The sequence below is a fragment of the Gymnoscopelus braueri genome, assembly GCF_963280865.1.
Source record: "Gymnoscopelus braueri genome assembly, chromosome: 3".
NCBI classification, from domain to species: Eukaryota; Metazoa; Chordata; class Actinopteri; order Myctophiformes; family Myctophidae; genus Gymnoscopelus; species Gymnoscopelus braueri.
In genome coordinates this window covers 57852645-57870456 of record NC_137612.1, presented here as the reverse complement: position 1 = coordinate 57870456, position 17812 = coordinate 57852645, and the positions used below count along the sequence as shown (strand labels likewise).

The 17812-nt window shown below is 39.7% G+C and overlaps 1 protein-coding gene across 1 annotated transcript in view; it reads right to left on the bottom strand.

The window, feature by feature from the left end:
- The window catches only part of LOC308081404 (integrin alpha-2-like), a 54990-nt gene extending 39560 nt beyond the window's left edge, over positions 1-15430 (bottom strand). The window contains exons 1-2 of the mRNA XM_080423171.1: positions 15243-15430; positions 11916-12015 (exon numbers count right to left, since the gene is read on the bottom strand). Of these exons, the coding sequence (XP_080279297.1) occupies positions 11916-12015; positions 15243-15288 (146 nt within the window). The 5' untranslated portion in view covers positions 15289-15430. The remainder of the gene's footprint in view (positions 1-11915; positions 12016-15242) is intronic.
- Positions 15431-17812: the final 2382 nt, after the last annotated feature.

Sequence of the window (17812 nt, the reverse complement as noted above, 5' to 3'; positions counted from 1 at the left end):
GAGGCGCGAGGGCGCGCCTCCTCGGCCTCAAGCTCTGCTGAGTCGGCGCGCCTCCGTCATGGACAATAACTATTATCACGTGCGTGTGAACGCGTGTTCAGCGTTCCCCTAGCGTAGCTTCCTGGTTGCTACGTGGGGGGGAACAACAACAGACAGGTCCGCGTCGGATGAAAGCCCCGCCTCGCCCCGAAGCCCCGTGCCTAAAAATGAGCGCTCTGTCTTCAATCGTCCTGGTTCTTCAATCGTCCTGTGACATATATGTATGAAAAAGTATTAATTGGGAATTCACAATTAATTGGTCATCATATTGGTATCGGCAATATCGGCATTAAAAATGCAGTACCGGTATCAAACCGATAATTAACATATCGGTTTTAGCTGATATTTTATTTTATAATATGTATGTTTGAATGTGAAGCTGAAAAAGCCTTTTGTGACAATGAAGGCTGCACATTCAATCGATGTTTTCTGGAGAGGCTTCCCATATAGGGTCAACAAGTTGGAAAAAGTATAAATAAAAATACATGTACATGGTTTGAAATGGGTAAATATGTGCATCAGCAGGCCTAATAAATCAGGTAATAATAACTCACTGTTTATCAGAAGTCTGCATCTGCACCCAGAATCACAGTTACTGGACAATAGGTGTAAAGTAAACCTTATTGGGAACGTGTACTGCAATAACGGTATCAGTCGATTTGACCATGCAAATAGTCAAAAATGTCAACATCGCACATCTCTAGTATTATTACAACATCAGGGGCCGTGTCCACAGAGGACACCTTTAGAGCTGAGGAGCGCTTTGGATATCATGTCCATAGCGCTCACACATAGTGGATATCATGTCCATAGCACTCACACACAGTGTGGATATCATGTCCATAGAACTCACACACAGTGTGGATATCATGTCCATAGCGCTCACACATAGTGGATATCATGTCCATAGCACTCACACACAGTGTGGATATCATGTCCATAGCACTCACACACAGTGGATATCATGTCCATAGCGCTCATACAGTGTGGATACCATGTCCATAGCGCTTACACACAGTGTGGATATCATGTCCATAGCACTCACACACAGTGGATATCATGAACATAGTGTGGTATCTGGGTCATAAGGGAACCGGCGGAAACACGAGTTCATTTCCGGAGGCGGTGAATAAAGAGTCATCGTTCAGAGACCGGAGCTTTCATTCTCAAACAATTCCATTTTATTGTCAGAGTTCTTTTAACAATCTATACGTTCGAGTCAATTCAACATATAGCGCATCTTATTCATAGGTTCTGTTTTATCCTACTGAACGTGGCATCTGCATGGGTCCAGATTCACAGAGCCCTGTTTGCTTCTAATGCAAGCCAATATATACGGAACAGTTCAGTACAATCACAAATAGGCTCCTTGTCTAAACATGCTTGGCCCGCCTTCTCCTCTCAGGGCACTGATTTAACGTCTGCCTCCTTTCACTCTTACCACATGAACTCTTTCTTTATCTTTATCTATAAAACCGTACTTCCCATATGTTCACATTATGACATTGTTATACAACATTTTATTAGCTTCGAAATAAGTCTAAACAGTAATATATCCGACGTTGTATGAATGATCTTTATAATTAAAGTTACTTAATAAAACGCACTCCTCTGCTGGGTTCCCCCTCTGCTGGAACCAAGCCCCTCCTTCCTAGATAGATCAGCTGTCAATACCCACAGGCACTTTTGCTAATAGAAGACCGTCAGCGTCAACTTAAATATAGGGTTTCGGACAGTGAACAGATGTCCCATTTAAGGACTCCTTGCAGCTGGTCTCACAGATCACAGATAGCTGCTTTGGAATGCCAGGTAGATCCCCGGGGGAGCAGAGACCCAAGAACTCAGCCTGATCCCACTTTTAGATTAGGGCTGAGGTCAGCTAAGTCACTCAATGCAAATTGAGCCTGTTTTATTAACTTGACTGTTGGTCCCATTGAATGGAACATTCTAACAATTTGTATTTATAATATATTAATATCCTAATAATTTCATATTCATCAGTCTTGAATACTGATACACCACATATTCCCCTCATGGAGATATATTAATACATCTCCACACAAGGATATTCAAGGACTGATGTCACTTGTACGTATCAACTAGAATCAGTTTTAACCAAAAAGACAACTTATTCTATTAAAATGGTCAATCCGTAACCCTCAGACTGTTGAATTATTAAGTGAATCATCAACAAACATTGTACATCAAACACACACAAATAATATCACTGTACTCTCGGCTGGACTTCTTTTCACAAAACCTAAGAAAAAGTCAAGTTAATACAAACATCATTATTACAAGTGGGCAGTACATTGTGTGGACAACGCGCAAATACAGAGACACAGCCCTGCTCTTATTTTTTCTATTCTAACGAACGCAATTCCTTCTTCTTGACTGTCCATTTTGCACAATTCGACATGAGGCATAAGTTTGAATTCTCTGGACATGGTGAGTATGAAATCTGCAGATTTGCACATCACCATAGCCCAGAAAACCCGACCACAATGCACTCCTTTCTGTCCGAATTTGTGAATCACACAGGAATTGTTATCCTGAGGGTATTGCTTCTGAATAGAATCACAGCTATTTCAGTACTTGTCTGATCTTGACAATCAGGATTCTTTTATCCATACCTGATCCGAATGGGTGCCCCTCTTTTCATATGATCGAAAGAAAGTGTCATGCCTTTCAATTTGCAGATGCAACTTGATGTGTCACGGGTAACTCCTAAGTACCTGGGACTTCCAACCGCTGCTGGTTTGTCAGAAACCATGTAGGTCTGAGACCTCTCGCCTTCCTGTCGTCAGGGGTGTTGCACCCTGGCCTTGACCAAGGTGTTTTGCAGGGCCGATGATGATGAGTTGACAGGTAGCTGGTGGTCGCCACTTCCTGCTGGATCGGTGACACGGAGATGAAACGGCTGTCAGGTCTGGAACTCTCTCCTCCGGTGTGGCCGGTTGAATCTCATGCAGGCTGTATGCCCACGACTCCCCTCTCGACCATGGTCTGTGATGGTCACTGGTAGGTGGAGAGATGTGAAGAGAGGTGTAGCTGTGGTTCCCTGGAGGTAGAAGTCCAAGCGGCCTCTGTTTGCCCCAGGTCAGCTGTTCCCTTCTGCATGCTGTCATCCTGGTCCAGATGGATGGCTTCTCCAATCTCAGCACCTGCTTTATTTCTCCTAGTACAAAAACAAAAGTCCACCTATACCTGCTCTACATAAGCTAAACAGATGCCTAACTTGCTTAATACTCATACATTCAGGGATTAGTCACTCATAGACGCACAGTTTAACTCATGCTGTTAAAATTAGAGAACCTATCATCAAATTATTGACTGCTATCTGATTCTTCAGACAGTACATTCTCCTGGACTCTGATCCATTCGCTCCTTCATACATTGTACTAACTCCACCCACTATTAAAGTGATCTTTCCCCACCTTATACATATTTTACTCTTCTAATTCCTGTTGTACTTTGTCAATCAATCGTTCCATTTTGTCAACCATTTACCACAGCTTTATCCTTTTTCCCTATGACTCTTGTATTTCCCTAATAATAAATCTCCTATTTTAAATCTTTTACTGCACAATTGCATCTTATTTTGCTCCAAATTTTTCTGACAATAATTTCCAAAGTTTGTAATTCATTTAAGGACAAATCTCTTAATTTACTGTGACTCTCTTAGAGTCCTGGTTAACTTGTTATTTTGTTTTAAGCATGTTCCGAAATGTATTTTCCCATGATTTGATAATTTATGAGAATATTCCGAAACTGTGAAGTCTAAAGGACAACCACAGGACTATATTTTCTTTAAATGAGCATTTTCAAAAATAAATTGACAATATCTGCAACCTGCATACTCTATAATTTTGTTACAATTTAGTAGACTCTTGAAAGCATATTTTCCTCTCCTCTCCTAACATTAGTTTTAGGGAAAGAGTTCGTTATCAAGTTTCAAAATAGGCATGGAAGCAAATTATTTAGCTCTTATTTTTTTTTAAACTCCCACACCAAACTATAATCTGTGTTGTGTCAGGTCCTTGTGTCAAGTTCAAAAGATGACTACTGCTTTCCTTCCTTGTACGGTGATGCTTCTTCTGGTATTTTCCAGTACTTCCAATATTCACCAACACCTAAAGTAATGTCTCTGTACATTTCAAGTGTCCTTCAAATGTCTTTTTCTGTAATGACTTAGAATTTTTGTAGTCAATCAATCCCTTCAGGCTTACCTCATGCCCACTAATATCTTCAGGCTTACCTCATGCCCACTAGACTCCTCCCCTCTCCGGTGACTCATTTCAATGGATCACCGGTTCCTTCGCGACTCCGCTGGGCCCCCTGGAGAGCTCCATGATATGAGACGTTGAGACGAAGGTTTACTGAGAGGCCGTGATAGTCAGGCATGAAACAAACTCTGATGGTCGACCTCGTCCTTCGAGCTGCACCTATGTATAATGACATCGTCCTGCTGGAACTTATGGGCCTCAATTGGAGAACATGACCCCTAGAACGCAGGCACGTCAGGACGGGTGTCGATGCAACAGACAACAGGCTTGTCCGCTGGCAAACACCTGTCTGCCCCTCTGCCATCTGTGGTGGCTGCGGTCTCCTGTAGCAACTGGGTCAGACTGTTGGGACACAGGGACTTCTCGCAAGACATAGGGAATTATGCATTCAATTCCTTCACTGTCCTTTTCACTGGCGGTTTGTCAGTTTTAGTGTGGGATCTTTGTGTGAGCTTTTTGGTTACCTCGTTCCCTTTTTTGAAAAATAATACGACCGCTTTCCTTCTTTTCCCAATTATTTTGGACCAAATATGCTCCCCTCAGGCCACATTAATTAGTATTTGTTCAAATCGTTTCAGTCACAAATATTTGACATTCTATTTTATGCTCTAGGCATGCAGCTGCTTCCACAAAAATGTCAAATTCTCCTCTTATTATTCTGACTACTGAAAGTATGTTTTACACTATACTTCCCTTCCTTGTAAATAAAACACAAACGATGGATATCATTGTGTCAGTTACTTCAGAGCAGTTTGTTCAAACGGAAACTAATACTAAAGTAATATATTGTATCAAACATGTGTCATTCTACACAACACACGATATTCCACAATCAGTATTACATATAAACTTTTAAGCATTGTCAATACAATATAGAAAATGGGTGTGAATTTGGTCAACACATGTACATCTATGTACATGCTCTAATACATGTATCATTATGATTTCTGTCAGAAGCTGTAGCAAATGTCAACAAAAGGTATTTAGGCTTTATCGCCAAGGTTTTAGGAGCTCTGACGCTCAACTTAAAACACTCTGTTTTAAGAACTTATAATCTCATCAATGAATTTTAAAATCAAAAATCAAACGTTTTTCTGTCTAGAATTAAGACACTCGTCTGGGACTACACTAAGCCCCTCTAGTTACTTCTAAGACTGAATCAATACAAATCAAATATTCTAAGTGTCTGACAATTTTAAAAGTCTGGTCGATACATTACTTCTTCCAGACAGGAACTATCCTTACTAAGCTGGCACAAGACGCTCAAGCCATACTGACAATCATTAAGCCTCACTTGTATAGGCCATCTATGAAATAAAAGATTAATCGTTACACAACAGACAAACAATGTTAATTCAAACATACTTAACATACTAAACCTGAAAAATACTAGTTAACCTTATTAAACTAATAACTGTTAGAAGGAAGCAACTCTGTCAAGAAAATAATGTCAAAAAGACCCAAAATCAACTGTCATAAATAGACAGGCTTCATATTTTGACCGCCAGGGGGAGCCAATCTGACAATGTCAGCTCAGCCCCCTCAGAGGTAAAATACACTATCATCTCGTCAAATAGGTCACTCCCACAGGCAACACGTCACCACGTAATGATCACGTGACAGTCCGTGCGTCCAGTAGGGTGAACTCCTAATTTCTCTTTTATAATACTCAAACCAAAAACGTATTTCAACCTATTCTTCGCCACTAGTGGTACGTCACAAAAATCGAGTATAATTACACGTTTGCAGCTTCATATCCTACATATTCGTGTCATTAAAATAGTAACATAGACTGGTTAACTGTTCATAAATTGTCATTCAAATTCGGGCTCATTCTATTTAAAAATCTCTACTTTCCTTTAACATATCGCTCTAAATAGGTTACTAAAGGGTGTGATAATTCCTCACGTCTACCAGTGGGCAATGTCCATCAGTTTAAAAAGGACAGAAATAGTCTCGAATGGTTGTGCCCCATCAAATAATCACGGGTTTCAAACAATTTGGAAAATATCTTATTTTGGGTATTTTAAGCAGGCACTCGTTTTTATCAAATTTCTTCTATTGTCTACTATTTAGTTACAATCAAGCAATTAGTCTCAACTTGCTCTGTTCTTATCCTATACCTTAGTCAGCTCAAATGTGGCACATCCATGAATTAAGTCACACAGATATAACACACTATAGGCAGACCTATAAAGGTAACATGGAAAAGTAACACTATATGCTTCCACAGAAATGTTATTCAAATAAAGTCGGACTTAGGTCCTTAGAAGACAACTTACTCCCATTCCCTGGGCCAGCCAGCGAAACCAGAGTAACCTATGTGTACATCACAGGCTATTGTTCCCTAAAAATTACCTTATCCAACTCCAATACATCACTCCCATGACGGCCTATTGATGATCAATCTAATAATAAAAAGCCACAGTCATTGCTAAATAACAAAGCAATATGTCTCTACAATCACTTAACTCACTTAACTTGAACATCAACAGTGATTTTAGCTAACTTAATCTATTCCTCACAATAAACAATACAACCCACAACCCGACCTTACTCCTCTTTCAATAACATAGAAACAGCCATTCAATAAGCACTTAAAAACGTCTCTTTTTACTAGCTCCTCACAAAGGAATAATGCCCTTCAACAAGTGTCCCAGAGACACGAAAAGAAACACATTACTTGTGCTACTACATAGCCCACACCCCAGGGAACCCTAAAAACGTGACAAACAGCGTGAACAACTAAACGCCTTCTTGCGCTTGAACACAGTCAATAGAAACCTTTTCCACACACGAGAAGACGTGTGAAGAGCCCATACAACTACAGGGTATAAAGTGAAATTATTTTAAATGTAAAAATAAAAAACAAATACTTTACTCCCTAAAAAGTTCTTATTCCATCCGAACAAAAGGATTCTCATATAAGCGTTTAAAGAAGAAAATATTACGAATGTAATATATATAAGAAAAGTAGCCTTTTAAGATTTAAAAGCTAAAACTTAGCTGCGTCTCCCGTCCCTCCAGCAACACCGACGATGCACCGGATATGACGTGACAACGCGGAAGTCAAGACATGTAGCAAAAACTACATTCCCGGCCCCAAAAACTACAAATTGCGCTGTTTGACTGACGGCTCCCAGACAGAAGAATGAGCCATGCGAAAATGTCCTCCTCCTTAAAATAAACAACAACACGGAACAGCAGGCCTACGCTGCTCTAAATTTAAATCTCCTATCTACACCTGTTCACGAAGTCAAGAGGCAAGACGCTTCTTTAATCCTATAAACAGCCACACTCTAAAACTGTTTTTTTAAAACAAACATAACCGTTCTATTCCCCTCCGTGGGTTTCCAAAAATCAAAACCAACTTCCTATTTACACAAATTTCGTCCACTCAACACAATAAGCCAAGATAAAATAATTACTCCACAATTTATTCCACTCAACCAACCTATCTACAGCAGCCTCCAGTTTCAACCACATAGTTCTGTCCCACTTATAATCATATAGCGGAACCCTATAAGTCCAAACAAAAGTTTTTAAATAATATAATACTCCATTCCCCTCTTCAAAACATTATCCCCTATAAAAATGTTTTGAACAAACAAAAGCGAACGAACAGCACTCACGTAAAAAATATAAATGCAGAAAAAGAAGAAAAAAAACACACATGCGCATCGCGCAGCTTAAATCCACGTAGTTACACTGTAGTAACAGTACAGACCACACAAGCCAAGCCAGGCCACAAGCACTCCCCAGAAAAATAATATCACATGAAAACAAATAGGCCTACCTCAGTCAACTTCTCCCGGGTCTCACTAAGCGCTACACCAGATATAAACCTGTACTTTCTGGCACGCTGGCGAACGCCACGTCTCCGTGGCCTCGCCGCTACTTTCCTATCTATACACTGAATACGAGACATCGTTTTTCAGGTGCCAAATGCAACCCTGTGCTTTTTGGACTAGCTACAAATAGATCTCTTTTACGACCCAGAGTCCCACTTAAGCCAAATGCAAATTAATGCCTCGTTAGCCGTTGTGAAATACCAGGGCGCTCGCGTTTAGAAAGGCTGATCAGGCCAATCTACCAGTAGCGAGGATCCATTTACAAGACTCAATATCATCAAGAACCGAATGAGAACCCATCTCTTTCCAGTACACTGAATGCAACCTCTGTGCTTTTCAGGGATAAATAAAGAGTCTTAACATATACAGTCCATAAAGGACTTAAACGTACAGTGAACCACGACAAGTTAAATGTCCATTCATTTCTTAACTCGTATACTTAATTAATTAATGGCTAGAATCCCCATTAAGAAATGAAATATTAGCCTACGGGTGGAACACAACAAGCCACAACAAGCCAAATATCCATTTAAATTGTTCAACTTGCAATTTAATTAATCCATGATGTGAACCATCAAAGAGGAATTAAACATAACGGTTGAACGCCATGCCTCCTATGCTTAAGCCAAATGTGAAACTAGATGTCACATCACTGTCTTTCCAAAGGGAATACAAAGGATTGTAACACAGACGTCCACTGTATGGTGATAAGCCTACTCACCAAGTGCGTCTCCAGAGACGGTAAAAACAAAAGGCTCTGAACGAAGACAAAAACCCCGCCGGAAACAGAGGCACCCCGGCCGGAACCAGACGACCGGTCCGTTTTTAACATGCCGACAGGAACCCAGATCAGGCAACATGAAAAGCATACAATCACATACCTTAAATGCTGTATAATCGTCTGATTCCCATCAGCAACGAGACTAGCTGGTTCGCCAAGTTAATGTGGTATCTGGGTCATAAGGGAACCGGCGGAAACACGAGTTCATTTCCGGAGGCGGTGAATAAAGAGTCATCGTTCAGAGACCGGAGCTTTCATTCTCAAACAATTCCATTTTATTGTCAGAGTTCTTTTAACAATCTATACGTTCGAGTCAATTCAACATATAGCGCATCTTATTCATAGGTTCTGTTTTATCCTACTGAACGTGGCATCTGCATGGGTCCAGATTCACAGAGCCCTGTTTGCTTCTAATGCAAGCCAATATATACGGAACAGTTCAGTACAATCACAAATAGGCTCCTTGTCTAAACATGCTTGGCCCGCCTTCTCCTCTCAGGGCACTGATTTAACGTCTGCCTCCTTTCACTCTTACCACATGAACTCTTTCTTTATCTTTATCTATAAAACCGTACTTCCCATATGTTCACATTATGACATTGTTATACAACATTTTATTAGCTTCGAAATAAGTCTAAACAGTAATATATCCGACGTTGTATGAATGATCTTTATAATTAAAGTTACTTAATAAAACGCACTCCTCTGCTGGGTTCCCCCTCTGCTGGAACCAAGCCCCTCCTTCCTAGATAGATCAGCTGTCAATACCCACAGGCACTTTTGCTAATAGAAGACCGTCAGCGTCAACTTAAATATAGGGTTTCGGACAGTGAACAGATGTCCCATTTAAGGACTCCTTGCAGCTGGTCTCACAGATCACAGATAGCTGCTTTGGAATGCCAGGTAGATCCCCGGGGGAGCAGAGACCCAAGAACTCAGCCTGATCCCACTTTTAGATTAGGGCTGAGGTCAGCTAAGTCACTCAATGCAAATTGAGCCTGTTTTATTAACTTGACTGTTGGTCCCATTGAATGGAACATTCTAACAATTTGTATTTATAATATATTAATATCCTAATAATTTCATATTCATCAGTCTTGAATACTGATACACCACAATAGCACTCACACACAGTGTGGATATCATGTCCATAGCACTCACACACAGTGTGGATATCATGAACATAGCGCTCACACACAGTGTGGATATCATGAACATAGTGCTCACTGCTCACACACAGTGTGGATATCATGAACATAGTGCTCACTGCTCACACACAGTGTGGATATCATGAACATAGTGCTCACACACAGTGTGGATATCATGAACATAGTGCTCACACACAGTGTGGATATCATGAACATAGTGCTCACACACAGTGTGGATATCATGAACATAGTGCTCACACACAGTGTGGATATCATGAACATAGTGCTCACACACAGTGTGGATATCATGAACATAGCACTCACACACAGTGTGGATATCATGAACATAGCGCTCACACACAGTGTGGATATCATGAACATAGTGCTCACTGCTCACACACAGTGTGGATATCATGAACATAGCGCTCACACACAGTGTGGATATCATGAACATAGTGCTCACTGCTCACACACAGTGTGGATATCATGAACATAGCGCTCACACACAGTGTGGATATCATGAACATAGCGCTCACACACAGTGTGGATATCATGAACATAGTGCTCACACACAGTGTGGATATCATGAACATAGTGCTCACTGCTCACACACAGTGTGGATATCATGAACATAGTGCTCACACACAGTGTGGATATCATGAACATAGCGCTCACACACAGTGTGGATATCATGAACATAGTGCTCACACACAGTGTGGATATCATGAACATAGTGCTCACACACAGCATGATGCACACACTGTCAGCACTGTTCCAACCTATCAACCATTGAGGTGCTCACTAGTCCAGGCAAAGTAGCGTTTCACATCAGAGTAATATAACAAAATGTGCTTCACCATACATATTACTCAACCATACATAAGGTGTCCAGACACCATAATACACCAAATTGTTGTTGTGAAAATATGTTTACTTGGCATCAATCCAAGATATCCAGCAATATTGACAAAAAGCGATATATAGCCCTAGCTCTATAACATTATGGTGAGTCTAATTTTCATTCGTCTCAGATTTCAATTGACTTCCAAAATACATTTTGAGGTGAGGAATTCAGATAAAATACCCTGACTAAACTGCAAGGGAGTCCATGTTTGTTTTGGCATTGTGCATGTATGGCTTTTTGATAATAATGGTGGACACCTTGGATTGATGCCAATTAAACATGTTTCTGCAACAAGGATTTCTTAGGACTTTTAGTATGGTGTTGTTGTAGTGACTTCATAGAAATGGTCTGTGAAGAACAAAATCAAACAGAGTTTCAATTACTTTGACATTTAGGGTCCAATAGTTTGCCGGGACTACACTGCTCACTGCTCAAACGGCATGCCTTGTTTTAAGTGTTTTAGTGGATGTATGAACCTGTTATGAGTTGGGAACGAGTGGGAGGAATTACTGTAGCAGTAATGTTGAAAGATGAAGCGACGGGGATTCCCATGGTGTCAGACAGGGTGACACATGGTCACATTTTGCCCCAACTTTTAGGCTACGACTTGAGAGGGAAAATGTGTCGACTGTTGCTGATATTACTATTACTATGACTGCTACCACACACACACACACACACACACACACACACACACACACACACACACACACACACACACACACACACACACACACACAGCAAGCACAAAGGACGTGACTCAACACATTAATTTTTATAGTGTTTCCTGTGTGTGTGTGTGTGTGTGTGTGTGTGTGTGTGTGTGTGTGTGTGTGTGTGTGTGTGTGTGTGTGTGTGTGTGTGTGTGTGTGTGTGTGTGTGTGTGTGTGTGTGTGTGTGTGTGACCTTTGGTCAGACAGTTGTTGAACTTGGTATCCAAACTGGTCTTGTTGGGAGCCGACGAACTGCTTTGATTCTGAGGTAGCAACATTGTAACTCACTACACCTATAGAGAGAGAGAGAGAGAGAGAGAGAGAGAGAGAGAGAGAGAGAGAGAGAGAGAGAGAGAGAGAGAGAGAGAGAGAGAGAGAGAGAGAGAGAGAGAATAATTTGAGAACATTGCTGCTATTTGTCCCAAAGGTTGAATGCAAAACATTGAAATACTGCTGTAATTTGTTTCTAAAGTTTATCCCAAGGCCAAGCTAACCTTGTGGATGTATAACTATTTCTGACAGCAAAGCAGATCTTCTCTAAGTTGCAATGTAACACAGCTCTGTTTACGTCTTCATCGTCCCGTGTAATTGTACACATTGTTTTGTTTTGATTGTTTTGTTCCACTTTTGCTTTGACAATATAAATGTATATGTTTTCTCATGCCAATGAAGGCCCTTTGAATTGAATTGAATAAAAGAGAGAGGGAGGGAGAGAGTGAGAGAGAGACAGACAGACAGACAGACAGACAGACAGACAGACAGACAGACAGACAGACAGACAGACAGACAGACAGACAGACAGACAGACAGACAGACAGACAGACAGACAGACAGACAGACAGACAGACAGACAGGAAGGGATTGTCGAAGCAACTATGTTCAAACATTGGTTGCTACTTTTTCAATTAATTAAATTGATTAATTAATTAAATTGCATTAAACATGTTTTTAACAATTATATTACAATTACTTTTGTTGCCACTGTTACAGTACTACTGCAACTCAAACAATGACTCACACACTAATTCTTAAGATAAATGTTGTCCACTCACTTCCTGTGTTTTGTCTGCGGGTGTGTTATCATTCTGACTCACACTCACACACACACACACACACACACACACACACACACACACACACACACACACACACACACACACACACACACAGACACACACACACACACACACACACACACACGGTTCAAAGTCCACCTTATATTTTTATGTGTCTCTTTATGGCCAGAACACACCTTAAACACACCTTGTAATCTTGGAAGTGTTTCCTGTCTGGGTTAGGCCTGACACAATTATTTGAGTTAATCACAATTATTTTGCATAATCATCATAATCGTTTCGATGTTGTGAAATGTACATACATTTAAAAAATCCAAAATAGTGGAAATAGCAGATCTACAAGTTGCATCGCGATAAGATGAATTATGAGCTTTATCAACAATTCATGTTTATTTTATTTTTTTAAGTATAAAGTAATTAAGTTATTTGTCATATCTGCACTCAGTGCACTGTGCACTTTTTGTTTACGAGGCCTAAAAGTCAAACAGAAATGCAATTTGTATTAATAATGTTCAACAACAGAAACACAATTAACCACTTAAACCCCAGCATCGGTGTTGTGGGGAAAGCTTTTGCTGAAAATAGCAGATAAACAAGCTCACACTTGTCGATCGGCTATTTTCAGCGAAAGCTTTCCCCACAATAACAGAAAACAGAAGACACTAGTATTGAGCTCTGAGGGACGTGGTTAAATCACAATTATTTGAGCGACAACTAATCGTCAAATAAAATGTCATAGTTGTGACAGCCCTATAGACGTCAAGCCATTTTACTTCCACAGTCCTGCTGACATCTGTTCCTCCAGATGGATGGATGGATGGATCAATTAAATACAAATATATCAAATTAATCCGCAGGAACAGATGTTAGAATGCATAACATAATAAAATTCATAGATAAAATAAATTGGATATAGTAAACTACTGTCAAAAGATATAAGTTAATTTTGGTCTAAGCAGTGTTCATTTTTACAGCAAATTTGTTTTAGTCGTAGTCTTTTGAATCAAATTCCATTTAGTCATCCATTTTAGTGATTTTTTTTCTTTTTTACTTGACTAAAAAGATTTTAGTCAACTAAATCTACAGTTGATTTAGTGACAAAACTGTATTTTGGCGGGCCCTGATGGCGTCATAATGCCTGAATTAGCTGTGTGCCGAATATAGCCAATCTACAAGCTCATTTTCATCTATCTTTTAGTGTAGTTTTAATCTAGTTTGTATTTGTTGACAGAATTGACAATATATTTAGTCATATTTTCAATCATGATGGCTTAGTTTTTGTTTTGTTTTAGTTTTCGCCAGTGACAAAAGGTAATTGACCAGCATTTTTCGTCATAGTTTTAGTCAAAATTAACACTGGGTCTAATCATATTGGGGGAGGATGCCCCCCAAAAAGGGCTGCAGCTTTGGCAGTTGACACACTTGCTGGTCTGGTGTATCAGCCAGAATAGAATAGAATAGTACTGTAACTATAGTAATACTATTTCATTTCAACTCATTCTACTTCGTTATCTGCCCCATTCTGCCAATTAGGGGTCAGAGTTCACCCTTGTCGTCGGGGCAACCAGCATTCCACCAAGGAAACACCCGAGATAGACACAAAGAAGAGATTGAGAGAGAGAGAGAAAGAGAGAGAGAGAGAGAGAGAGAGACGTACACGTACACACACACACACACACACACACACACACACACACACACACACACACACACACACACACACACACACACACACAGACAGACAGACAGACAGACAGACAGACAGACAGACAGACAGACAGACAGACAGACAGACAGACAGACAGACAGACAGACAGACAGACAGACAGACAGTAGCAAGTACCAACAATATCAGAGAGTCATTCGTAGTAGGTATAGGTTACTAGTCCAAATGATATGTGTTCCAGTGTTAAAGTATTACAGGTGCTACAGCCTATGTAATAGCACACATACTCTTCTATAATTAAAAGAAGTAGCAGCCAATGTGTAGTAGTAGCAGTGGTGGAAGAAGCTACTCACATCTTGCACTACAGTAAGAATATCAATACCACAATGTAGAAATACTAATGTAAAAGTACTGTATTCAAAATGTTACTGGAGTAAAAGTACAAAAGTAGCTACTATAGCATCAACATAAATACCAAAAGTAAAAGTATACTCATTATGCAGATTTTTTTTTTAAACTACTAAAGTAGGCTAACTACTAAAGTTTTCAAATAATTGTAGTGGAGTAAAAGTACAATATTTGCCTCTGAGATTGAGTGGAGTGGAGTAAAAGTAAAAGTACTGAAAATTGGAAAAACTCCAGTTAAGTAAACATACCTCAAAATTATACTTAAGTACAGTAGGCTACTTGAGTAAATGTACTTACTTACTTTCCACCACTGTAGCGGCTATAGAAGTGTAGTATACCATATTTAATATTTTTAATTTCCAGTACTTACATTTAATCCACAGTAACAGCAAGACCGTCGCACACTGCGTTTCCATCGCGTTCAACTCCTTTAAAAAATAATGATCAATTAAAACAAAACAAATCTATAAAAATCTATAAATCTATCTATATATAGCAATAATCAACTGATCACAAAGTGATCAATCAATCATAGATCTCTCAGCGTGCGTGTCCTTCTGTCTGTCTGTCTGTCTGTCTGTCTGTCTGTCTGTCTGTCTGTCTGTCTGTCTGTCTGTCTGTCTGTCTGTCTGTCTGTCTGTCTGTCTGTCCACGCGCCCGTCACTCCTGACAGTTTGGAGAGGTTTGAACTATTGCGGAGTTAGAGAGAGAGAGAGAGAGAGAGAGAGAGAGAGAGAGAGAGAGAGAGAGAGAGAGAGAGAGAGAGAGAGAGAGAGAGAGAGAGAGAGAGAGAGAGAGAGAGAGAGAGAGAGAGAGAGAGAGAGAGAGGGGGGGGGGGGGTAGAAAGACAGAGTGTGGGGGGAGAGAGGCCATAGAGAGAGAGAGAGAGAGAGAGAGAGAGAGAGAGAGAGAGAGAGAGAGAGAGAGTATAGTTGCCACCTGTTTATTTACCTTTCTCAACAGCCACTCCCTTTTTCTCTCACCCTCTTTGAGCTTCAACATCTGCATGATGCAGAGCAACAACAACAACTATAAAATAATAGATGCAGACTTCATCTATTATTTTATAATAATGAATGATGTTACTATTATGAGGTAGGCCTATAGCTCTGCTGGACGTGCATGTATTAACAGACAAGTTGTACATCCAGATTCTGACCATAGATGGCGGTGCAAACCCATTGTAGCTAAACAGAGATGGGTCCACTCCATAGAGTTAAAAATAAGGGTCCACTCCCACCTGACTGGAATAGAAGGAGTCCTCAGTCCTCTACAGTAGCCTGGTATCCAGCCTGCTTCGCTACGTTCGGCGGATTTTTTTTTCTCTCTTCGAGAAAAAAATCCGCCGAACGTAGCGAAGCAGGCTGGATACCAGGCTACCTCTACAGTGCTTCTCAAACATAATCATATTTGAACTGCATGGGGACCCCCCACACTTTCTTAAAGGGATATTTCACTTTAAAAAAAACGTTGGGTCATTTTATTGTCTACTCAGGCTTTTGAGAGCCCCCCAGACCGTTCTTAAGTTGCTTGATTCAGTATATATTTGATATTCATTTTTATCAGACACGCCCCCTTCCTATACAAACCCATTATAACTTCAAACTCCATTTTTAACATGTTAAATTCATCAAAAACACCCGTCCTTCTAATACGCGAGGGGGCAGTATTTTTTCGATTACTTTTTTCATTTTTTTAATGGGAAAATGAAAAAACATCAATACAATAAAAAAATAAAATAAAATAAATGAAAAAGTAATCGAAAAAACACGGCCCCCTCGCGTATTAGGAGGGCAGGGTGAGTCACCAGAAGCAAGGACGGGTGTTTTTGATGAATCTAACATTTTAAAAATTGAGTTTGAAGTTACCCAATGGGTTTGTATAGGAAGGGGGCGTGTCTGACAAAATGAATATCAAATATCTAAATACTGAATCAAGCAACTTAAAAACGGTCTGGGGGGCTCTCAAAAGCCTGAGTAGACAATAAATTGACCCAAAGTTTTTTTGAAAGTGAAATATCCCTTTAAACTGAGGACCCCCCAAAATAATCATATTTGAACCCTGACAAGCACTTGGTATTGTAGGAGTTGAGGCATTACATTCAGTTTGACTTCCACACACATGTTTGACCATTCTTTATAGTATAGTCTGTTGATTACTTTTAACGCAGGAATGGTCTTATTTTAATTTTAGAGGGATTAAAAAGGTGTTAAAAGTTTTTAAAGTAGCACTTGAGAAATGTGCAGATACCCTGTATACACTTATACTGTATAGAGGCATTTTAACAACTTTAAACGTCTTGGTGTCTTGACTCGCGTTATTTCCAGAAAAAGGAGCGGAGACGAATTGTATTTGAACGAAAACATGTTTATTATTTAAATGTCCACAAAATAATCAAACTGAAAAAGTACAAAAATAACCTTTCAATAAAAAGATATGCGGTCAAAAACGTTACGCTTCCCCACCCTCACCAAACATGTTCTATTGTTCCCATGTAAAGTAACCTTAAACAAGATACACCACTTCCTGTCAGTGAGCCTTTCAATAAAATTCAGAAAATACAATGAACTATTCATGATTAGTATAGATGGGAAGCTTTTACTCTGAACTTGTCTGAAGACAATACATTCTAAAGGAAATGTATTTAGACTAGTTAAATCAATATGAGTCACATTCAATAATTAAATTAGTGTTATACCAAAATGTTTCATTAGAAAAGAACTTCTAAATATCAAACTTTATCTATTCCAAAATAATATTTGACACATATTACTTTAACTGCCAGAGTATATACATGAATTAACTCACCCAATGCCAGTGATCTTTGTGTTTTATAACCTTTTCAAGTAGTCACAGAATATTTATCTCCAGTATGATCGATCCCCTGATGGTTGCTAATCAGGGAGGGTGTCACTCATTGTGTGGTTTCACAAATGTCAA